The sequence below is a fragment of the Nestor notabilis genome, unplaced genomic scaffold (assembly GCF_000696875.1).
Source record: "Nestor notabilis isolate BGI_N333 unplaced genomic scaffold, ASM69687v1 scaffold16404, whole genome shotgun sequence".
In the NCBI taxonomy this organism is placed as follows: Eukaryota; Metazoa; Chordata; class Aves; order Psittaciformes; family Psittacidae; genus Nestor; species Nestor notabilis.
In genome coordinates this window covers 18,194-43,135 of record NW_009927050.1, presented here as the reverse complement: position 1 = coordinate 43,135, position 24,942 = coordinate 18,194, and the positions used below count along the sequence as shown (strand labels likewise).

Here is a 24,942-nt window from a genome sequence, read left to right as displayed (position 1 = left end):
ATCCACTCCTCCTTAGCCTTTTGGACCAGCACTTGTGTCCTACGCTCCATGAAAGGCCAGTTGCCATCACTATCAGTTGCAGTTGTGGAAACAAAAATCACTCTTCAGTGCTACCATTCAAAGCTTGAAGACCCAGACAGGCCAGTTACTGCACTATCCCACAAATAACCATCTTACATATAGAGCAGGCTGAGTGTTCAGTCACCTTCTCCATCACTGTCAGAGCACTGTATTACCTGCATGTCAACACCATCTATACAGTGTTAATTTGGAAGGGTAACAGCTTAGCAGCAGCAAGATAAAATAAAAGGAGTGTTGGAATTTTACTGCATTATTGCTAATAAAAAAGTTGATCAAATGACTGATCAGGATACTTAATGCCCACTGACAGCAGAAGTGTACACTCCTGACAGGCTCTACATGCCTTGTGTCTACACCGTGTCTTTAATCTACTGAAATACTAGTTGTACAGCTCACATGAGTATTTGATCCTGGTCACTATCTTATTCTATCTTTTGAGTGGCAGGGAAAGAAAAGGAGGACATCTTTTCAGAAAAAAAAAAATAAATAAAAAAAAAAAAATCCACAGTCACGAAAGCAAGATAGTCACTAGAAGGTGACACCACTGACTGGTGTCCTTCGATTGTCCAAGACTATGCTCTGAAGATGCTTTACATAAGATGAGCAAGATGTCGAAAACAAGGCCAACTGTGGTATAAGATGTAATCTCCCTTTAATTTCCTGCCTCCACTTCATCCAGCCACAGAGGATGACTAGATTTCAGTATGAACCATTACCTAAATCATACAGTTGGTATGCAGATACACGTCTGTCTTTAAAAATTGACTTAAAAACTGCTTGAGCTGCAGGTCATATCAGTCTGATTTGGAGAGTGAAGGCAGTTCCAACAGTACAATAGAGACTTGTCTACAGGCAGGTAAATGAGAGTCTGCTAACAGAGGGGTAACAAAAGCTGTTGCTGGCTGGGCTGCCAATGTTGCACACAAACTTTTACAGGATGAAGATGCTGTGGGTGAGATCCAGGATGGGAAAATTGAGCCAACACCTGCTGCTGTTCTAATTTTTTTTTTTCTATTTTGTTTGTTTTTATTCTCCTCTCACAAGAGGGGGTTGGTTGACTATACAGAGGAGGGCTGTACAAAACTGGGCACTGGGCAGGCATTTCTTCAGCAGGCAATCCAGGCTCTACCTATCCTTGAGCTCTCTTGTTACCCGCTTGGTGATGCGTCCACACATCAGGCCGACGAGGAAGAGTACACAGATGCCAACTGTGATCACAGACAGTATGTAATTCTTGGATGGAGAGGTCATAACTTGCATGGCAAGATCAGAAAAGCCTTCTGCTGGGGCAACCTGGAGGTGAGAAGGGAATAAATGAGCCAAGCTGCAAGCCTCATGCAACCCTTAGCCCTGGCATTTATCAGGTTTAGTCCCTGGTGCTGCTATTGCCTCCTGTCATCATCAGACTTGGCCTGAACCTCAAAGCAGCAGGCCTGTAATGAATCACCTGAAGGAACTACTGCTCAGCAGAAAGCTTTGTAACAGGAAGCTCTGCTGAGCCCATTATACTGCTCCAGACCATCTCTACAGGAAACCAAGCCTTGGGTGCACAAAAAACAGTTTAATTCTGCACTGTGAAGTCTGCTGAGAGAGTAACAAGTTCAAAAAAGGAGACCCGATTTCAATTTTTTTGGACCAAACTCGAAATGTTAAACTTCCTTCAGGGACAAGAATTTCATTGCAGTTGAAGTTTTTCCATGAACAGCTTGCAACAGAAAGATACAATGCAAAAAGAAAAGGGAAATGCAGTACATACCTTTGCAGCATAGCTCCACATTTCAATACGATCATTAAGGCGTTTCTTGCATTCAGGCTGCAACCTCACACGTTTATCTTCCAGAGCTTCCATTAAGCATGACATTTCTGTAATGCACAGAAGATGGTGTTACAAAATGGAAGCAGGGGCTTCAGCAACATGCTACCGCAAGGCTGCTGGAAAGGGCCACTTCAATTAAGGCTGACGGTTACACAGCTTTCTAAACAGACCAGCCAGCCCAACAGGCTGTATATGAAGTCTTATTATACCCTTGCAGTTTCACTAAGATCCATGATTAATAGTACATTTTGAGATGCAAGGAATTTTGACTCACAAAAAGAAATTTCAGTACATGTAAAATTATTTATAAAGTCTTGTAAATTTGCACCTTCAATGAGCTGTACTTTAAATTCCACGCCACTATCCCTTAGAGAGAACCAAGAACAAATTCAGATCAGGAAAAAAACAGTGTTATCTCTTCAGCCTTCCTAGGAGTTTCTTTTGATCAAGAGAACGTTTTGGAAAGGTTTCACTTCCTCAGTTTTCACACAGTCCTGTGAAAAGGAAATGGGATCACAATGCTCTGGGTGCCTACAGAACAGCTTGGCTAACTCATAAGCTCTTTTATATGCTCAGATGAGACAACAGCATAAAATTTTGTATTTTATACTTAGGCTGCTTTACTTGAATAATCCCTAACTGGATATTTTCTGCTTTGCAGTAAAGAGGTATTTTGTTCATAGCAAACAGACTGCAAACTTTAACTGCAGACTTTTTAAACACAACTGTCAGTTCAAACACCCAGATGCAGATCCCTCTCTAAGCTTCAGACTTCTGTGTATCTTCAGCACAAAAACGTCAGAAGACACATCAAAAGCATTACGACAAGACAAGAATAAACAAAGGATATCCAGAATTTCAGAAAGGCATTCAGCAATCAGAAAGAAAGATAATGATCAAGAAAATACTTGGCTGCTATTTTTAATGCCAGATAAACTCAGAAATATGGAAAGTTCAGAACCTTTCCCCCTCTCCCCCACTACCTTTCCTTAAACAGCCATACACACTATCCAGCTAGCTACCGTAACGGCATTAACAAAGTGCAAGAGCTTGACCTCAAACAGGACAGGAATGGGTGAGAAAACAAATAAATGAGCTTTCAAGAGGTTGAACTCAGTCTTGGAGGGCTCAGAACAATTGCTGAAGTCTCAAAGCCTTTAGTTGCTATGTGACCTTAGAAAGTGTAGTAAGGATTACCTACCCTCTGTGATATTGGAAAGGAAAAAACTGGTATGTTTAAGCAGAGAAGGAAAAAAAAGATCAAAGGACTTCAGTTTGATTTTGTCAAAAATACTGAAACAAAGAAGCCAACCATGGAAAAAGACTGACACAAAGAAAGAAGGACCAAAGGGATCAGCTAAGAAGGAATCTCGGGAAACCAAACTGATTTGCTTCTGTAAAAGCAGCAGAAACTTCTAGGGAAGTTTCTAGGACAGCCTGATATAACATTGTCATTAAGAAAGCTTGGGAGCTGTATCCTGTGGGAAGCTGATACAGGATGTGACATAACCTCACTGAAAAAGGAGTCCATGTATTTCAGCCCATGTGTATTAAGAGCTCCTTTTCAATGGGATTTCACCGAAGGAAGGATTTTATAGAAGTGTTAACAGATCTTGCATCACGCACTACTGTCAGTAATCGTATGGAACTTCAAATATACTCATTAAATCTGCAGATAAGGCTGCAGATTTGTATCAGGACTGAAGAACAGGTCCCACCTTAGACACCAGGAAGAACTGCTTCTTGAAACCCACCTTCTACTGGCATCTACTGCCTCTCCAGCTCTTCCACCTTATTACCCACCAAGTGGGTAAGTAATAAAAGCGGGCATATCCTGTACTTAAGATAATGCTGGCAAGAAAATGCCGCTTAAGGCTCCCAGGACCAAGAAGTTCTACAAATAAAGAATGAGCACTTACGGCGTCCTCTCCCTGGTGGAATGGCAGCACAGTGGTGCTTGATATCCAGGGCACAGGCTGTGTGGAGCACTGGGTCAACAAATATATCTGCTTTGCTTTCCTTCAGCATATTGAGCACTTCCTAGGAAGGGGGAAATTACAAGTACATCTCAAAATGGAGAGAGAACAAAACTCATATTGCTTAATGTTTCAGAAAGATGCATCATCTTTTTAAATCCAGCATTATGACAAAAACCACCACTGTCCCTGGATGAGGCTATGAATGCTGCTTTAATGGCCTGGTTTATAAGGGTTACCATAGTTATGGTCATAAAAAGATCATATTAATCTAAAATGCTGATGTTAATATGCCAAGGTTACTTCAGCTAGAACTGAAATAAGGTGCTGTAGCCATGGAGCAATCCATACAGCCCTTGATTACAGCCAGGGCCTAAGCCATTCCCAGCACTCAGGAAGCCTGTTATGCAGACAGCAACAGAAAACAAGATTAGTAACAGGGAACTTTGGCAACCACCATCAAGAGAGGATCCAAGCCTGGAACCGGGAAGAAGACACTATCAGCACAATTTTCACTGGTAAATTGAAGTCGAATTGAATCACTGCAGGCCAAAACTGAGACGTGTAAGGGAATCTGCAGAGTTCTGGTTTCATACTAGCTAGAACATGGCATAGGCTGTGATCTGGAAAAAATCACAGATTTCTGCAGGGATGGGATGCCTTTTAGAGCACATTCAACTTATTTCCCTTACCTTCTTGCACATTTCAGTTTTTATTTTCAGCAGATTCACTTTCAGGCATTCTTCCACCTGCCCAGTCTGCTCCTGAGCCGCTGCTTCTTCCGCGCACAAACTGGAAATCTATTTGAAGCAGGTATTTTAACATAAATAGCTCACAACAATCATTCTGCCCTTTAGCACAAATATACCTCAATACATTAATTCATCACTGGGTGCAGCTAGAGAACACATGATGAGATACCTGCCCCCTTCCCAAATTCCCAGAGCCAAATGCAGGCTGGCTCATGCAAAACGCACACTCTTTGAAACCAAGCAGTACGAAGTCAACAGTACTGTACTGAGAAGGAAGGCAGGGAGGGAAACAGCATAGGAATAACATTACAGATGAACTAAGGAATACTTGAGGCATGGCTGATATGGCTATCAAAAGCGAATGCTCAAATATCTGACTGTATTCCAGTTAAGGTTGACAACACCAGAGAATAACATTTATTTCTAACAAAGGGAAAGCAGTATTTTTCCATAGTCACAAGTACTGACGAGATCCCAGATGAAGAAGTTAACTTTGTACTTAATGAAGCACAGGAAACTATCATTCTTGCACAGTGGCTAAGTGTCACAAGCAGAGAACTGACTAGCTAGAAGCAGGTCAAAGGGGTTTTATTTTTGTGGTTTGAGTTTGTTGGGATTTTAATTATCAGGAAAGCTCATGTTTTAAGAAACATGAATCTGTTACGTTAAGGGTTTTTACCCTGAAAAAGTAGCTGTGGAGCTACTTCTCCTACCTCGTCAGAGCAGTGCATCTGGAGTTGGGGATCCAGCCGATAATCAAGAGCTGATTCCTGGATTATCACTTGAATTTGGTCCTCGCAGTCTTGAGAGAGACGCTATTAAGCGGAAAAAGTCATTAACCCACTCCATGACCTATTTTCATAAATCAATCACCTTGCATTTTAACCTATGTATCTTGTATATTCATACAGAAGCCTAAAAACTCACTTATGTACAGCCTGTTACATACATGGAAGACACCACAAGCCCAGGCTGGATGTGTAATTCAACAACTGTTGCTCAGCACAATCCTGCAGTTTCTCATCTGCATGCACCAGCTCTGCTTACCTGGTCCGCATATTTCAACTTCAGGCATGAGATGACTTGCCCTTCCAACTCAGTATCATCCTTGGCTCTATTCAGGATATTCTGGCAAAATTTTGGGATGTCTGCTTTGCATGCCTTCCTGAGCACTGGATTTAAGCGGTAATCTGACCAGGAAAGATGACAGAACTTCACTAGAGTACACAAATATCTTCTGATTACAGAACATAACACTCCAAAAGGGATTGGACACATATTTCCTGGATGACATTGTACCACCAGTGAATTTAATTTTGGGTGTAAAAGTGTTTTTCCACAACAGAATATTAACTTGTGAGGTAAGAGCAAGTAGATCAAATAACACCTGCTGACCCTTAAGAACTAGACTGAATAAAATCAGTGTGTGCACTGACAGCCTTGAAGGAATTGTAGAATCCCAGACTGGTTTGGGCTGGAAGGGACCTTAAAGGTCATCCAGTTCCAACCTTCCACAGGGACACCAAGCAGGGACACCTTCCACTAGGCCAAGTTGCTCCAAGCTCCATCCAAACTGGTCTTGAACACTGCCAGGGATGGGGCAGGGATTGGGCAACCTGTACCAGGGCCTCACCACCCTCACAAGAACAAGACAAAGTGAACACTCTTCCAGCCATGCAGACGACTCAACAGCTCAGTAAGTAAAGTATTTTTTCAGAAAAGGATACCTGTATTCTGTGTTATCTGGCGCTTGGTAATCATTTGCTTGCATTTAGGATCCATCACTTCACTGTTCTTGTTTTGTTTCAAACACTGCAACATATTTTTTGAGTCTGCCTCTGGACAAAACCGCTACAAAACAAAAACGCCCCAAGTTTCATCACTAAGCACTTGAAAATAAGAATCCCAACCAATTATACTAATGAAAGAGAATAGCCTGCCCAACCCAGAGGTATACAGACACACGCACTAGCTCCAACACCTCCTGTTAAAAAGAACAGTGCTACTCTATATAAATTGCCCATGGGCATGAACATCTCTGCTTATGGACCGAGCCATACAGTCTCAACTGGCTTCTAGGCACCAGCCTTTGTTGTCAGTATCAAAAGCAATTTGCCTTTATTTTCTGTTCTTAAGTTACAGCACACTTTGCAGGAAATAACCACCAAACTAGGTCTCATACCCAACTCCCCTTTATTTCAGAAACTGCAAAGGGAATCTCTTAGGTCTACACACAAATCATTGTTCTGTGTAAATTCTGGCTGGACAATGTTACAAGTAAAGACTACATGAGTAACACTCAAGACAAAGATAGATCATATAGAAGGAGAAAACAGAGAAAAGCTCACTGATGCTAATTTGCCCATTCCCACCCTGAATCAGATAGTCAAAAGTGAACCAGCTTACCCAAAGTCCAGACCAAGGCACTAATTTTCTTTTGTTAGAAACTAATCCTGTGGGTGTAAGACAAGGCTGTTGCATCTTCTGCATACAGACCACACAGACTAGTGTTCTGGAGCTTGCAGTTCTGGTTACTGTTCAAGAATGCCTCGTATCAACACTCACTGCTGTTTTCCAGTGGTACCACCTTAAGCCTTTAAGCCAGCATTTCTGATTTTAAGTTTTGTATGAACTTGTCTGCTTTATCAGTTTGATGAAAGTCTATGTGCACCAGGTCAGGAGTGAACTGAAGATGTTACTCCTCTCCGTAGTTGCAACTTCACCTTTGATAAAAGCCAATCCAAACTGACTGGATGAAAACTGTATTATAAGCCTCAGCACAGACTTGCTCCACAATTCTGCTGGCAGTTAGGAAGACATTTATTAGTGCACAGGCTTTGATCAGATATTTGGAGGAAGTTTAAAGAGAAGCTCAAAACTGATAGAGCTTTTATATTTCAACCTTACCCTCTTAACTCAGCAAACTACCATTACCTTAATCATTTGCTTGCAGACTCTCATGAGTGTGTAGTCCAGTTCTGGATCCATCATCTCTGTCTCCTGCAGTTTAAACACCTTCTGGTGGCACCGGGTACTCAACTGCTTTTTGATTTCTTTCAGGCATTCAATAATCTATAACAGTATTACAACCATAACAGACACAATGTTGACATGAGTCTGTCATATGCTGCTGAAAAAGCACAGCTACCCGTTCCCCTAATGGCCATCTTCACCCCATTTGTGCAGTTATGTTACCAGTGCATACATTTTATCAAGTCATTATCAACGCTTATGTCTAGTACTTGCTTTAGGCTCATCTTTACTCACAAAAACTTAATGAGATGAAGAAAGTCACCTGGACCTACTCCAAAACCCCACACCTTATCTTGCAGACATGAATGCCTAAGAAATGTTTAGCAACATCTGCAGTAACCAACTGCTAATAATTTAAAACTAGCATTAACTGAAGAATGAAGTGTTCACAGCACTGCATTCACCCAGTATTAATGCTTGTGAATCAGTGGAAAAAAAACCCCAACCAAACCCAAAACGTTTAATGTTCTGAAACACTGCCAAAAGACTTCAGTAACATCAAACTGAAAATCCGAAGCTGCAGTCATGGGGCAAAAGTGTTCTTCAAAGGTTTTCTGAAGTGAAAGTACAAATTAAATGTGAAAATTATTAATAAAATGCCTTACCTGAGCATTGCCATAGGGCACGTTTTGGCAGTAATTCTTGATGTCACTTTTACAAGCCTCATACAGTTCTGGTTCAAGTCTGATATCCTCAGTCTGCAGGATAAATTACAGTATGAATATGTATGATTCTGAGGACTATTTTACTTTGTTAATCTATTAACTAGAGCCCTCTACTCACAAAAAGCAATTCTCACAACAGGCAGGCCAGTTTCTTTGAATTTAAGGGTCTTAGCTGTGAGAAGCGATGCTAGTGGGAAATAAAAATTTGAAAATTCATCCACTGACTTTTCAAAACGAAGAAAGGATTTAAACCAAATTCTGTACGTGATAAGTTTTTCCTATTGCTCCTCCTAAGAGGGCATCAACACAGATGTCCAAGACAACTAAAATCTTTTCATGTGAAACCTAAAGGACATTATTAGTCACCCATCTATTGGAGGATTAGGAGGATGTGAATGAAGTTTCCTGCTTTTAAGTGATGCCAAACATTTAATTCTTCCATACAAAGGCAAGAGTGCTGCCTCTTCTTATACAGGTCTACTTAAGGCGAAGCTTTAACACTCAAACGGTATCTACTGCACAAAGACCTGAAGAATTTATTGCTGTAAGCACTGCAGCTGGAAGCTGAGAGGCAGCTTTGCCTACCAGAACAAATACTCCTCCTATTTATCCACTGAGCAACTTGGAGCAGCTGGAGTCGAGTTGTTTCATCTATGCTTGTCTCCTCAGTCTGTAAAATGAAGCTTTTATTCTCTCCTGGAGAATTACATGCCATCAGCATGTATATTAGGTAGCATGTTGCTACCTAACACTAAACATAATCATTTCTAGCTGAAATTCCAGTGACCATTTAGCTTGCCTTAGCCTACATGAAAATGTAGGGCATTAAAGTAGACAATTGAAGTCTCTTATTGTAAAAAGAGTGGAAAAAATAAGTTAGATACATCTTACAAATGAGCTTCCTTTTTTTTTTTTTTATCCTCAGGGTGGACAAACCAGGAAGCTTTAATTGAAAGACCTTGCTAGGAGACAGATCAAGAGCTTCATGCATGTTTACCATCTCTAGCTCCTCAACACGCAGCTGTTTGCGGCACTTCAAAGACACCCTGTGTTCCTTGGCATCCTGCAAAGTATCATTGCGCACAGTTGTGCTCAGACAGATCACAACATCCACCCTGTGGAAGAGAAAACAGCTTTTTACTCATACACCTTTCACTTAGGTCAGCCAAGATTGGTGTTGGACACATCAGAGAAACTCACCCCAAGAATCCAAACATATGAATTACTTGTACATCTGTGCTTGCTTGTAGCCTGCTACAGCAATGTGTAGAGTAACTGGACCACAATCAAAACCTAAATCTGATGTTATTTTATTAGAGTCTAGATCAGCAGACAGGAAGATACTCAAAATCCCACCACACTACTGGCCAGCAAGACTTCTGCTCTCCAGGCATGTGAGCACTTGAAAATCTTTACTTCACTTCAGGAATAAATGAAGGTGAATATATACATGGCATTGCAAGCAATCCCACTGCATTACGGGAAGGGCATGTCTATCATAAAATGAAAATAGTCTTGCTAGCCATGAACAGGGTTGACCTTGTGTGCAATTTAGCCTTACATCATTGCAGTAGGCCATTAAAAAACCTCTTACACTGAAATGTATAAACCAGCTAAAAACAAGGGGATGTTTTCCCTTCCCTGATCAGCAACTGGAACAATAGTAAAACATCTTAGAAGACACTGAATCTAGAGAGGATATAAAACATCTTGGGACATGCAGTCCATTAACTGTAATCATCAGCTATTTTCAGAGCATGAAAAATAGAGGACAGGCTTATATGAAAGAGTAAAGCAGAAGTAATTTTAAACAGGCAGTGCCTCTACCTGTTGTCTAAGCATCTGCAGAACACAGTCATTAAGGGAAAACCCACAGAACAATCAGTCTTTAAAGGAAATTCAGCATTTTCTGTCCTATCATAAAATATCCTGTAACTTTATTATATGTTTATACAACCAGATTGCTGTTTGGTCAGGTGCTACATACTTTTTTTTGATGTTGGGACAAAGTTTCAGTACGTCTTCCTTGCAAGCCATTTTAAACTTGTATGAGAACCTAAAATCTTTCATTTGAACCTGCAAGACAGAAATGAGGAGAAAAAAAAATATCCCACTTTGGTCACTTGGAGGAAAAAGAAAATGGAAAGTGCTCCTTAAAGAATGTTTGTTGAATCACACAATCAGCAAATGCTTTTGTTCACAACTTATTAATGTGAAAGCAAGGGGAATGCTGCACTGCTGAAGAAGTTGGGACCTTATCTACCAACACCAAGGAGGAAGGAAGGCCTGAAAATAAATCTCTCCCAGAAGGGACCATTTACGACGAGGCATGCAAGCACAACTGTCTGAATTCACAAGAGCAATTTAAATACAGTGGGAAATCAATCTTGAAGCAGGAGGGGGTTCATAATTAACTAATTCCTGTCAACACCCTCAACAAACAGAACAGGCTCCCACTTACAGCAGAGAAAAGCTTTGCTTACCAGCTGGAAATGAGTAACTCCAATTGCACATTTTTCATTCATTTCCTTCTGATGTTTGTTCTGGATCAGACACTCCATCAGGTCCCCAGAATCAATCTGGTTATCTGCAACCTCCTGAAGAAGAGATGAAAGGCTTAAAAATGAGTTACTCTTACAAGTCATGATTTTTATGCTCCCTTAGTCCACTGTGACCAGGAAATGACAGAACTTACAGTCCCACTCTCTGTTGTGAGATTACCCTCAGCATTAACCAACCACCCTATAGCTCTACCATCCAACTCTACCAAACAGCTAGATTTGTACATATAGTTCAGAAAAAAAATATCTCTAAAGCACAAGCACACTTTAGATTCAGGAGAACATCCTGCAGAGACTCAGTGCTTACAGGAAATATTACAGTTAGGTGCCTTCATTGCTATTTAACTATTCAATCCTACAGCAATGTAAGGAGTTATTGAAACTGCAGCTGCACAGAGCGGAGCAGCTCAACACACTGCTTGCAGGCAGGAAAAGAAGATTAGTTTTAAACTCACTGTAAAGAGTGATTTTTCCAATCACAGGGCAATTTTCACATTCAGACTCTAACTTTTATGCTAGGGCTCTAAGAACAGCAGAAGCACTAGATGGAACTAAGAATTTTTATTTTAGGGTTGGTTTTTTTTTTCCTATTAAAGACTTATAACTGCTTACCTCTGATTTTACTTTTAGGCATACCAAGTACATCAAGAACTAATACTAAAAATCCAACCTTTCCCACAAAGTACTTTCCCCCAAAGATACTCACACTGTCACAGATACTCACATGACAGAACGTCTGGATAATGGGCTCACACGCTCTCATCAGCAAGGCTTCGATTTGAATGTCCTGTAGAAAACATGCAATATTTAATTTTCACAGTGAATGGACAAGAAAAAAAGGCTCTGAGGAAAGAAACCAAAGCCTGTGGTAAGAAGTTAAACTCAGCCCAGTTTACAGGACTTGGACAGATGCAATCCATATGATTTCACCCTCCAGTTCTGGAAATCCTAGGGTTCACTCTTGTGAACAAGATGGCAAATGTAAGACAAGCCTTCAGCTTAAGAAAGCGCCTGATCTCCACAGAAAGTCACTGACTGGGTAATTCATCCAATCTCCTCTGAAGTGGGTGTTACAGCACTAGAAATCACCTTACACCTAGGTAGGAGTTACACAGTTATGACAGTTCTGAGCAAAAACCATTCTGTAATCAATGGAGAGAAGCTTGCCCTACCACATAATGAAAATTTTAAGAGATATACACAACAGTTTGGGGAAAGACAGTCAAATATGCAGCTTTATAAAATAAGTAAAGCTGCTGACCTCACTGAAAAGCTCTAATGATGTACCTGGCAGTTATTTCTTGCAAAATTTTCGGGAGGGAAGTTGCAATATGGTTCCAAAACTACTTGCAAGCAAGACCAAAAAATGAAGTCTCATGACATAGCTGGACTTGTACTAAAGGTAACTGGGTTACCCGTGCAAGAAATCTTGGCTTTGGTACCATAACCAGCTTTTTAAGCAGGAGAAATTACATCACCATCCTAAAATCCTGAACTGTTTTTCACTTCTCTTCCTCAAAAGCCCCCATGAAAACTTCCACTGCATGGGGCAAAAAGGATGGTAGGTCTGATGCCCAGAGAGCTGAATTTCTGCACTATTCTAACCTCATTTGTATCCCCATCACTATCAAAATGACATGCTTGACCAGACATGCTCAACTATTCCCTTTTCCCATGCTGAAAACAACTCACCTCAGACTCCAGCTCAGTGAGGTTTCCCACTGTGTCTCTGCAATCAGACACCAAGTCATCAAGGTGGTCCTGAAGGCATTCTAGCTCCTACAAAATCAGACATTTTAGTGTGTGATCCAAGAATCCACACTGAAAACATGGGTTTGAAATATTGTTAACACATGTGAAGCCTCCTTGTAAAGTCCTAAGTCTCATTTAACTCCAACTCTTCTACTGGCACTCCCAGAACACGTATAGGTAGTAATGATTGAGAATGTTGGTCTAGGGTCTTACTGCTTGTTTTCAAAAGCTGTATGACAAGCTTTCACTTCCAGAATATCACATTTTGTTTTCCCTTTCCCTAACCTTAATGTAGTTTGTTAACCCAAATTACAACCTACAACGGGCACTTCAAAAAGACAAGGGTGCATGCTTTGCTGTTGGTGCATGCTTTGCTGTTGGTGCATGGTCTGCTGTTGAATGGCTCCTTCCCTGCTGTTCTTCCCTACCAGAACACAGCAATTTAACTTGAAAGTTTTTGTTGAAACTTTGTTAAGTAGCAGCAGATGTTAGTTCAGTTCTATATAAACACAGGAAGCATGTCAGTATTTACCAAATGGAAATGGGGTAAAGTTTATGTGAGAAACGTCAAGCCTGTAATAAGAGTATTACAAATAAGAGTAAGGGTGGGGTTGCTTCATTAAAGTCCTTTGTGTTAATTATCCCCTTCCCCCTTCTCTTTTGACTACACATTTGACCTACTGAAGCCATGCAGAAGGTGCAAAGCTTCTTCGTATCACCTCCCTCTCTAGCATAGATATTTTAAACTGCACTCATTTTTAACATATTCTCAGCTACAAACAGACAGCTAATGAAGATGGCCCTTTATCCCCTTTTAGCCCTTCCCACCCCTGAAGGTACATGAAGTACCAGTGTTACTGTGTGCAGTACCTGCCCTGTCTCAGTTTTTTCACTGCACCATTTCCCCAAGTCAATCATGCACTTGTCCTGGAGTGTTGGGTCAAGCTTCACATCCATGGCACGCTGATGGAGGATTCTCTGGACCTCTGCTCTGCACTCTCGTGATAGCTGAAAAGAGGGCAAAGAGCCTTCAGCATACAGGGTCTCCAAATCCACACAATACAAACAAGATGAGGTCAGGTAAGGTACTGAGAGTGATCATGAATGCCATCAGCAATCCCAGAAAAGCACAGAAGTCCCGTACTGCTCAGCACAGGCCTGCTGGGTCCGCCACAAGCAATTCAGGCTCCAAAAGAATAATTTAGTTTGGATGGAGGGTCCTTTCATTCCACCAAAAAGAGTTTTATATTCTTAAGCCTTCACTTTGCTTTTGAAATGAGATGTCGAAGCAAGTCCCTAGATCATCTGCTGCAGTGCCCCCTTGGTTCAAGGCACAGTCTGTTTCTGGAGAAGCCAAAACAGTTCATGCCTTCAATAGCAAAAGGGAAGCACAGAATGAAACAATATAGACCAGCTATAATTTCTTCTCAGCAATTCCTACTGCAGCACATCAGAGCCAGCATTTGCGAGACTGAAGAAACCAGCTGTAGTAAACCAAGGGATACTGGTACGGTGCTTGTCAGACCTAAATGCACTGGTTGAAGCTGAAAATCTCATACATATAAAACTGCAAACCACTGCATGTCACCTAACATTTTGTGGACAGCACTGGATGAGTTTGTTTTCAAAGGCTAAACTTCAAAATGACAGCTGCTCCCTTAGTCTTTTCTCCACAAGAAAAATACATTCAAAACCCTTTTTTTCTCTAATAGATTATTTACAGGGTGGCTACTGATTTCTTTGGTCAGCAGTAACATAAAACCAAATTAAAATAGTCTCAACTCAGCAGACTAGGAAACTTCATTTAAAAAAATATTCCTAAAAGAAAGATGCTTTCAATCAATACTTCACCTCTACCACAAAAGACATTTTTAATCAAAAATGTAGAAATTAATCTGTAAACCAGAAATTGTGTAAACCCAACAGCTCCTATGGGGTGGGCACACAACAGTGTCAGAAGAAATGGAACCGAGTACCCAGCTGTTTTCAGGGGAGTGCCCTGATAAAAGCACGAGAGGGCAGCAAACTTATGAAGAGTAGCTCTGAATCAAACACATGTGATGGTGGATCTCCAGACTGCATGGCAGCAAGTCAGATCCCTACTGTCTTCTTCAAAGTCAGCATAAGCACATTCACCCACACAGTATGCTCCAAAGAACTGAAAAGATGCTTTGTATCAGTAGGAAGGATTTAATACAGTATAATCTGAAGTTGTACTCCAATCAAAACATAATTAGAAACAGCCTAGGAAAGCTGGGCCTGGAACTCCTCTTTGCATAAAACCAATTTTGCTGCTATGCTAGCTACATACAAGGAATCACATTCCTCTGGAAAGACAAGGGGGAGGACTTGCACTTTGTCTAAACAGACACACAAGAGCTGTTGTCAGCACAGTCTCCCCTGCGGGCAACTGTCACATCTTAATGTTGGCTATTTTGCCTTACCAGAACAACACAGACCTTCAAGACAACCCACTTCAGGAGCTGGGCATCTGAAGTAGTGCAAGTACTACCTACAGGTAAGTGTTTTTAAGTAGCTTTTGTGAGTTCTTTCAGTTTTAACACAGCGTACCCAACTTCCAAACATATGTGCAGCTCTTCTATCAAAGAAGTGGAGCACTTACCCTCCTTCCCTGCTCCTCTGTCCGGTATGCATGCCTGTACAAGCAGGAGAAAACAGCCCCTGGAGGCATCAGCTCACTAGTCTCATTCCAGCCGTGAGTATGGCAGAGACGGGAGGCATCTCCCTGACACTTGCGGTAAAGGACTGTATCCAATCTGCAACGAAAAGTTATCATTGGCACTTTGTTGAAACCTTTAATGGTTTTCATATTCCTAAATGCTGTTGAGGCAGAAAAATCCACTAGTTTCATATACCACATCATTCAGCAGAAGTGACTACTCAACTGCCCAAAGAAGCTGTGGTTGCCCCATCCCTGGCAGTGTTCAAGGCCAGCTTGGACAGGGCTTAAAGCAACCTGGTCTAGTGGAAGGTGTCCCTGTCTGTGACAGGGGATTGGCAGTGGGGAACTTTAAGGTCCCTTCCAACCCAAACCAGTCTGTGATTCTAACTGAACCAACACGTGGCAAAATGCCTGTCACTGCACTTGGACTCAACTCCCTGATCTTGCAAAAAAAATTTTGGAAGATCTTTAATTACAGATTAAATCTTCTAGAATTCTCTTCTGCAGCATGCAAGCCAAATGCTGACACATGAGCAAAGAAATAATTTCTGTGAGATCCTAAAGCAGCAGAAAGGCAGGAGTGTATCATGTTTTCATTATGTAATACTTGTGTGTGCTTTGTTCTGCTGCCATTTTGAAAAGCCAGTTTCATAAAAATCTACGATGAATTATTGTCTGCTCTGAATTTGGGCTCACTGAAGACTCAGCATCCCTTGCTTTTGCAAGTGCGGATCTTTTAAGATGATGTCTAACTACATTAAAGCTAGGTGAGATATTGCCAAATTTCCAAAATAAATACTTTGGATTTCTGCAACACTTTAGAAGGCAAACATCAACTGATATCAGCAGACATCGTTATATAGATAACGATAAAAACAGTAGGAAAACCATTCCTATTCCATGCATCAGCTCTAGGTGCACAGTTAATAAAACAGCTTTTATAAGCCAGCTCTAGGGAACAGTGATTAAACAAGAAAGATGAGCTAATGTTGCCCAGCCTGCAGTATGAATTATAATTATCTTTCATTCCAGAGAAATGCACTCGAGCTTCCTTCTTCCAATCACTTAAGTTTGGCTCAAGCAATAAGTTACCTGCTGGAAACATGGTACAGACAGGAGAACCAGCAATGAAGGGAAACGGCAAGAGAAGGAAAATTTGCGTACCTATGGAGACAGTTATTGAGATGAACAAACAAACAGCCACAAAGCCCTAAACTTTCTGGTCCATGAAGCCCCAAGTATTTCAAAAGCAGAAGGTCCACAGAGCAAGTCAGCTCTTAACTACTGGCAATGCTGCCTTGTAGATACAGCTGTGAGTCAGATTTTCTTACTGTTTGACTTGAATTACATCTGCTCTACAGGCTGTAATCACACCTAGAGAATTTGAAAAAAAGGTAGAAATGGAAGCAGGGAGCCGCTAACACAGTGACTCTTTATTATACTTAGTAGCTTGGTTTTCTTAACTCTCCTACTGTAGCACTCAGAGCAGATAAAACTGGCTGCCATCTGTCCAGAACACAACCTTCCACTTCAGTATTGCCAGAGGGAATTCTTTTAATTTAGGATGCAGTGGATGTCAGATCTCAAACTTGACACTTTTTATTGGAAGAAGGAAGATGGAGTGCTTGCATCATTTCTAAGTGAATATCTGATATAAGTGGGCATCACACTTTCTAACCATCTTTTGCTTCTACTGTTCTAGACAGGCATTAATGCCCTACAGACCTGGCATGCTTAAAAGTCTTCTTTTGAACAAGCATAAGCTGTACTGTTTTACATGGAACTGCTAATGCATACAAACACTACCAAGCATCAAGTGAGGATAAATCTTTTTTTACAGTACTCACTTCCAATCTCGAGATATGAAATACTGGAGCTCCAGGAGCCTATGCTCACAGTCCTCTACCATCTTCTCAGTATACAAGTGCTCCATCAGGCAAGACAGAATCCTGCAAAGAAAAGAAAGATATTAGGCAAAAGACTATTATAATCAAGCTGAGCTTCCTTGTAACAGTTTGCATTGCTAAATCAGTCTTTCCAATAAGCCATAGATAAGATGTAGAAACAGTGAAGATCTTTCTCTTCCTCCAAGAAGATTACATCTAAAACAATTGTATACCACATTTGTACCCTCTTAAATTCCACTGGTTTAGTTATCTCAGCAGGTCTGATGTACCTGTCCTGGCTTCAGCTATAGCAGTCATTTTTTCTCCTTCTTAGTAGCTGGTGCAGTGCTGTGGTTTTGACTTCCAGCCTGGGAACAACGCTGATAACACTGATGGTTTTAGTTGTTTCATAAGTAATGTTTACCAAGGACTTTCTCAGTCTCACGGTCTGCCAGGAAGGAGGGGAAGCTGGGAGGAAGCAGAGACAGGACACCTGACCCAAGCTAGCCAAAGGGGTATTCCATACCACAGCACATCATGCCCAGTATAGAAACTGGGGGGAGTTACCTGGAAGGCCCAGATCGCTGCTCAAGTCGGGCTGTGTGTCAGTCGGCGGGTGGGGAGCAATTGTATCATCTCCCCTTGTTATTTCCCTTAGCATTATTATTATTGGTGGTAGCAGTAGTGGTTTTGTATTACACCTTAGTTACTGGACTGCTCCTATCTCAGCCTATGGGAGCTACATTCCTCTGATTCGCCTCCCCATCCCTCCGGGGGTGGGGGGAGGAAGAAGGTGGGGAGTGAGCAAGCGGCTGCGTGGTTCCAAGTTACCAGCTGGGCTTAAACCACGACAGTACCACAACACTGTAAGGAATATTTTATATGAAGTCTGGCTGAGGAGACAGTATGTATGAGACCTAAAGGAGACAACTGTCTATGCATATGGGTTTGCTTAATTGGCCTTTCAAGGCTTGTTACTTTGCTTTGTGATATTGCTCAAGACAGAGCTCAATTCACACCTCCAACCCTGTATCAATTGCTAATTTAGAGTCCATCATTTCTGGACAAGTTCTAGTATCTATACTGGTCAACTACACAACCTTCATGGGTGCCCAAGAGAAACCAAGATGTGTTGTAACCAAGAGCCACCTACATTGGGTCTCCAGACCGTATGTGCTTGCAGGCAGTCTGGATCACTGACTCGCAGGCCTCATTCAGCGCTCGGTCAATGCGGTAATCTGCGCCAGGGTCGGTTTCTTGAATCAGTGTTTGAAGCTGGAAGAAAGAAATTAGGGATAGGAAAACAAATTACCAAAATTATCAGAACAAGAGTTCTTGCAACCTTGCAGCGTGGCAATTCTATGCCAACAACACCGCTACCAGGTATGTCCTCTACTTGACAGTTGCTTATTTGAAGTGCTTGTGCTGCCAACTTGGTTGCCAGACACGGGAGTTCAGCACTGCTGAATCCTAATTATCTTTACAAAGTAGCCCGGGAACACGGGGTGAGACCGATTGCATGCTGAAGGTCAACTGTAAACCTGGAACACTTACAGTTCAGTTCGCTTATAGGTCTGATTTACAAAACAGACCTAGTAAAATTTGAATACTGTATTCCTGATCCATCTTATGCTTTGGTGGCTACTTCGTCCCATAAGGCTGATGGTACCAAACTTTGTCATATTTTCGTGGAGACTATCTACAACTGAAACCCAAATCAATTTTTAACTATCAGTTGCCTAACTACAAACACATCTTAGAACAGTTTGTTTAATTGCCTGGAGAGGTCACAGAAGTTTTACTGAAATACAGGATAAAACATCCTGCTCTGCTGCCGCCAGTAGCATTTCCTCAGGGATGCTTGCTCAAGCTTTTGGAAGCGAGGTCAACCACAATTTGGTCTATAGTACAGCATTATTTTTTTATTTATATATATACATACATGTATGTATATATGTAAGATAAGAGCAGGGCACTAGGTTTTATCTGCTTAAGAGAAGTCATGGTATAAGCAAAAGATGAAAACAAAAACTCTCCAAAGATTTAGAGAGCAGGTTGCCAACTTGAAGCTGTGACATCCCAGCAGCACTCCCTTTGTGACTTCTAAATCCTTTCAACTTTGCAGGTAAATACAGTGCGAACAGTTTCATCAAGACTTTTCTAGTTGCAGAAAGTTAAAGCTTCAGAAAAATAATTGTCTCTTACTAATAAGGAAACATACTTCAGCATCCACAGCACTAAGTTTCAAAGTCTGTGAATTCCCAAAGGCTGACATAGGGCAGACTGGTATCATCATTTGACAGGAAAGCATGTGTAGTAGAGGAAGGGGGTGGGGGTGGGGTGGGAAGAAAAAAAACCCAAACCAAAACCAAACAAAAAAACCAGAGCTTGCTTAGAAGGCAACCCTACACCAACATCAGATGGTCTACACTGTTAATATCTTGACACACTTGATGACTTCTGTCCCTTCCAACCCAAACCAGTCTGGGATTCTATGACCTATGAAGTGGTATGTCCTTTACTAACTTTGTAAGAGTCAGTGGGAGAAGAAGAATCCATTTGTTCTGCTCGTGTACAGGCACAGCCTGCATGTAATAGAGGGCAATACTCTGCAGATAAAGTGATGGCATCTGGTGTCAGATGTTTACATATAAAAAGGGATCAAGTACTATCAGGGGAATTACTCCCTCAAGGACCAATGGGTAAATAAAACCTCAAACCTGACACTTTCTTACACACACAGCTTAAATAAACTGACCAAAGCATTATATAGGCAGGATTCTTCCACAGGTCTCAACTGGTATTCTTGGTGCTACCAAGTGGAAGAGGCCAAAGCGCACCAGGTACATCAGCTCAGAAACACCAGATCATCTCCCAGTTCCCCCTGCCCTGTTTCAGGTACTACTGGAGCATTCCCATTGCTGATTCTCAACAAAGTGCAAGATGTGCAGCAGCAAGCCTGCTGCCCTGTCTGCAGGGGTGAGGGAAAAACTTAGCACCAGTGCTAAAAGTCAAAGGCCTTATAGGATTTTCCTCCCTCCCACAACAAACCCTTGCAAGCTGAAAAGCAGCTGGATAAGCTTTATAATCCTATGAACTTTTATTCTGATATGGAGCTAAATTAACAATTAAATATCAATTTATTAGCTGCATTAGAAATTGGAAGCAGAAATACCTGTCCTTTTAGTAGGAATTATAGTTTTACATGCTTAAGGGACTGAAGAGAAAAAAACAAAGATAAGACCAGAGCAATAGAAAACCCATATATTTGAAAAACAGTTTGCCAGCAGCTCTAGTATAAAATATTACTTCCACTAAGCAACTCCACAGGTGCCAGACACTGCCAGTGCAGCTGCAGACCTTTTTAAGAGCTGATGCTCACAATCCAGGGACTCACATATCTGCTGCCAGAGGACCTACAGCACCACACAGGATCTCCATCTTCAAAGAACAGCGTAACGATGATATTTGCAGAAGACCATTTAATGACTGGAACATATCCAAGATGTATATGCTTCCCCAAAGCAAAGAGCAGCTTGTTTTACACAGGAAAACATGCTCCAGAAGTAGTACCTCCTTTTGATGATATTTTTTCCTTAATAAAACGCACACCTCTACAGAAGTACATCAATAGTACAAGTAATAGAGGCCTTATCCTATGAGGAGGAAGCTCATTCTAACACAATAAATCAAAACAGAACAAACCCAGTAACAACTGAGGCAGCCACTACCACTGAATACAAAAACATGAACAATACATGATTTAGTACCTTAGAAGCTGTAGACAGCTATACAATAGCACCACGCCAGCCCTCAGGAACCCAGAACACTGGAATGTTTAGCCTATTCTTGCAATCATCTATTTCCTCTTTCCCATAAAAATACCAACAAACTAATTGTATTTTATAAAATTAACACCTAATTTGCTGTGATTTGCACAGAGAATAGAACAAAGGCCATTTAACTTGAAGGGGACTCATGGACAAGCCCTGCTGTTGTACCAACTTACTGTACAAAAATAAAACAGCAGTTTAAGAGAACTGAAAAAAATAAACCCTATAGATTTTTACAGACATCCTTTTCCTCCCAAAGTGTGAAATCTCATCTCTTTTGGGGTCTCTGCCTTGACTTTCGACTTGTTCTAAACATGCACTTCATGATCAGGAAGTTGTTCCCAAACTGAACCAATCTTCTGACAATTTGCAATTGATCAAGTTGTGAGGCTGCAAGTTCAATTTCACATTTAAATAGAAACAAGTACCCAGCCTTTCACACAAACACTGCACAGCATAAGTCATGCACTATAGCTCACCACAGAAATGACTCTGCACCAATCTGAGCCCAGCTGCTGCACCAGCACACCTGGTATTTATGCAGAAATAAGCTCCATCAAAAAGGCATGCTGTGCCTTAAAAAAATTTAACAGATATTTATTTATCTTTGATTACATACACAAACTGGCAACATTTCAGGCTCAGGCTTTAAGCACCACTGTCACTGAAAATGGACTACGGTGGTTCTGTGTACTGTAAGAGGTGAAGAGCATAAATCTCCCTACATTCTTAGATGGGCACTAACACTCCCTAGCCATTTTTGGCATTGATGTCACTTTTCCAGGCTCACAGGCTACTAAAAGCAGGTATTAAGTACAAAAAAATAATATCCCATTGAAAAGCACTAATGATTTTGAACAAATACTAAATAATTGTTTTCAGTTTAAAAGGATTACAAACAGGATGCACCTGGGCTAAAATGGATGTTGAGAAAAAGAAAAATTATCCCATTTTAAAATGGTATTTTGGAGAACAACATTTCCTCCAGTGGCTGCAATGATGAAGATAGGCAGCAGTGCATTGTACTTACCTGCCCTAAATCCAATCTCCATCTTTTAAGCTGAACAAAATAGCAAAAAGAAAACTGAATGGAAAAATGCTTTGATAAGATTTAGTGCACTTCCAAGGACAGGGCATAGGGGGAAAGGGAAGGAGAGGGAATGTTTTAAAACTTATTAAAAAAGCAAGTTTTGCTACATCTTGCACCAAAGAGAGAATTCCATGACTTAAGAGCTGCTGCAGAAGAACTACTGGAGAGCCAGTACAAAACCCAGAGGAAAACAATCCAAAATGTACTTTTTGAAGGGACCCCCCCCACAATGCTAATGTGTTGCTAGATACCAAGTTACACTTCACACCACAACTGTTATTCAACTGCCTCCAACATGCACTTGTACCCAGCAGACCCAGGCTGCCTTCAGCATTGCAAGACAAAACATTAACAGACAAATCTGCTTCTACTAACTGAGCAACCTCAAAGGGAAGCAACAGAAAAGCTGGAGTCCTCTGTACAGGAAAGACTTGGACCTGCTGGAGAAGGTCCAGAGGAGGGCCACAAAAATGACCAGCGGGCTGGAGCACCTCTCCTGTGAGGAAAGGCTGAGAGAGTTGGGGTTGTTCAGCCTCAGAAGGCTCCGGGGAGACATTATAGCAGCCTTTCAGTTCTTGAAAGAGGCCTATAAAAAGATGTGGAGAGATTTTATAGCAGGGCCTGTTGTGACAAGACAAAGGGTGATGGTTTTAAACGGAAAGAGGGAGATTCAGGCTGCCCATGAGGAAGAGATTTTGTACAATGAGGGTGGTAAAACACTGGCCCAGGTTGCCTACAGAGGTGGTGGATGCACCATCCCTGGAGACATTCAAGGCCAGGCTGGATGTGGTTCTGGGAGACCCGATCAAGTTGAAGATGTCCCTGGTCATTGCAGGGGACTGGACTAGATGAGCTTTGACAATCCCTCCCAACCCAAACCATTCTAGAATTCCATGATCTTACCGCCTGCTGACAATTCATGCCAACGTTTCCCTTTTCGCCCCGCACTACTTTCATGAGGCAATGCAAGGTGCGCCCCTTTCGGTGCAGACCAGAGCAGTGGTGCTCAATCTCCCCTCGGCAGCTCAGGATGATTTCGGGGCTCAGTGAGAAGTCTTCCATTAGCATGCGCCGGTAGTCCAACATTTCACCCTGGCACTCGCTGCTCACTTGTCGACCTGAGCCAAGAGAAGACGCCATGAATCAGTATTAAGGATTAGCAGAGGCCTTCTTGACCTATGTTACCATCATGCTGGAGGAAGAGGGATGATGTCCATACTCTGGACAACACCGGAATGCAACAGATGTGCTAAAGCAGATGTGGTGGGAATTAAACCAGTTGTTAGCATAGCACCCGTCATTTAACTGTAAAATACAGCCAGTCTATGTATTCAATATATGGTTTTTGTAAAGGATTCCTGAAAGATTAGAAGAATCTCATTTTGGATTTTGTTTACAGGAGTTGCTTCTGAAGAGAAGCTGAAAACGCTCAGTGGATCTGCAGGTCTGCTTTTTCCTATGTGGTCAAGGGCTCACTCTTCAAGTGGAATTTACCTCTGGTAACTGACCAGTTTGGCATGTAATTGGGAGAGGGATCTGTCTGGACAGCAGGTCAAACATTTTATCTGAGGAGGAGGTTTTCTAGTGCAACAGCACATACTTTCTCAGGAAGCCAAGAACAGAACATGTTACGAAGAGCATACATGGAGCATCTAGCAAACCACTGTTTGCACAGAAATCTAGCTTTAATAAATGCTTAGATCTGCTATAAGCTTTCTTATGCTCTCCATGCAGACAATTTGCTTTTCTTTTTAATCAAAAGGAGCAGGTTGGCTTTTCTCCAATGCCTTTTTTGGCTTTTTCCTAGCCCCTATCACAAGTTATTCACAGGTGTACAAAGCCCCATGCAACAGAGGTCCTACACCCCAAAAGGGGCTCCCAGGCATTATAATACAGACACATGGAGGTGTGTGGAATAACAAGGGTTCCTCACAGGCTATGCTTCTACATAAGCCACATGCTGCACAACCTGTTCCACTGTAGAAGTAGCAATTCGTAACTGAACAGCAGTTTTCTGAATGTAATTCAGGAACACACTTGCCCTACTGAAGGGAGAAGGGAAAAAAAACACCCACAACTTTTCCACAAACAGGACACATCATTTCCACATCGATCAGAAGCAGTAAGTTATTCAAACTCAAAATGCACAGATCGCTTATGGTGTTACAGCCTTTTCCTCCCATATCAGAGGTACTGCAGCATGCAGCCCTGCTGCTGCATCAGAACTGCTCAGCTGCACACCAAGCAGAAAAAAAACAAACAACTCTGCAGTGCAGATTAGAGGATATAACATGTAATTTTACATCTTATGGTAATTTCAGAGAACCTTTAGCATAGGTCCTGCTGCATATGGCCTTCTAATGCCTCCAGGCCAGGTGCTGGTGTTACAACATCTCCAACTTGCACGAACATAAATGAACAAAAATAATATTCTCACACCTATCTTCCTTCTCTACAGGAAAAATTAGGGCTAGAGAAAGTAAGGCATTTACCCAAACTGCTGAACTGCAAGGAGAGAACATTACTTACAAGAGGCAGAGGACTGAGTACCCCTGACTTCCCAGGAGTGATGATAAACAGGTTGTCTATACTGTATTTTATCCTAGTAGTATATTTAATGCTTACTATATAAAGAAGGAAAAAAGTTTCTTGAATTCATGGTGAATAGAACGATTTGCAATTACACACCCAAGTGGGATTTGCTATTTTGCATTTGAAACTTCTTGTCTACACAATAGCAGTCAGCATCAGAGATTTACTCAGCTATTCTGATCTTTACAACGGTGGTGATTAAAGCCTTATGATGAGGAAACT

At 41.5% G+C, this 24,942-nt stretch overlaps 1 protein-coding gene across 1 annotated transcript in view; it reads right to left on the bottom strand.

Annotated features, from left to right (window-relative positions):
• Positions 1–1,104: 1,104 nt before the first annotated feature.
• Positions 1,105–24,942, bottom strand: part of GLG1 (golgi glycoprotein 1) — a gene marked incomplete at its 5' end in the record, with an annotated part of 40,710 nt that continues 16,872 nt past the window's right edge. Inside the window, 19 exons of the mRNA XM_010013885.1 lie at positions 1,105–1,374; positions 1,838–1,944; positions 3,817–3,937; positions 4,566–4,673; positions 5,339–5,440; positions 5,673–5,815; positions 6,353–6,476; positions 7,560–7,697; positions 8,264–8,356; positions 9,321–9,438; positions 10,311–10,399; positions 10,807–10,920; positions 11,609–11,671; positions 12,577–12,663; positions 13,507–13,644; positions 15,260–15,413; positions 17,167–17,268; positions 18,359–18,480; positions 23,032–23,246. Coding sequence (XP_010012187.1) covers positions 1,207–1,374; positions 1,838–1,944; positions 3,817–3,937; positions 4,566–4,673; positions 5,339–5,440; positions 5,673–5,815; positions 6,353–6,476; positions 7,560–7,697; positions 8,264–8,356; positions 9,321–9,438; positions 10,311–10,399; positions 10,807–10,920; positions 11,609–11,671; positions 12,577–12,663; positions 13,507–13,644; positions 15,260–15,413; positions 17,167–17,268; positions 18,359–18,480; positions 23,032–23,246 — 2,306 coding nt within the window. The remainder of the gene's footprint in view (positions 1,375–1,837; positions 1,945–3,816; positions 3,938–4,565; positions 4,674–5,338; positions 5,441–5,672; positions 5,816–6,352; positions 6,477–7,559; positions 7,698–8,263; positions 8,357–9,320; positions 9,439–10,310; positions 10,400–10,806; positions 10,921–11,608; positions 11,672–12,576; positions 12,664–13,506; positions 13,645–15,259; positions 15,414–17,166; positions 17,269–18,358; positions 18,481–23,031; positions 23,247–24,942) is intronic.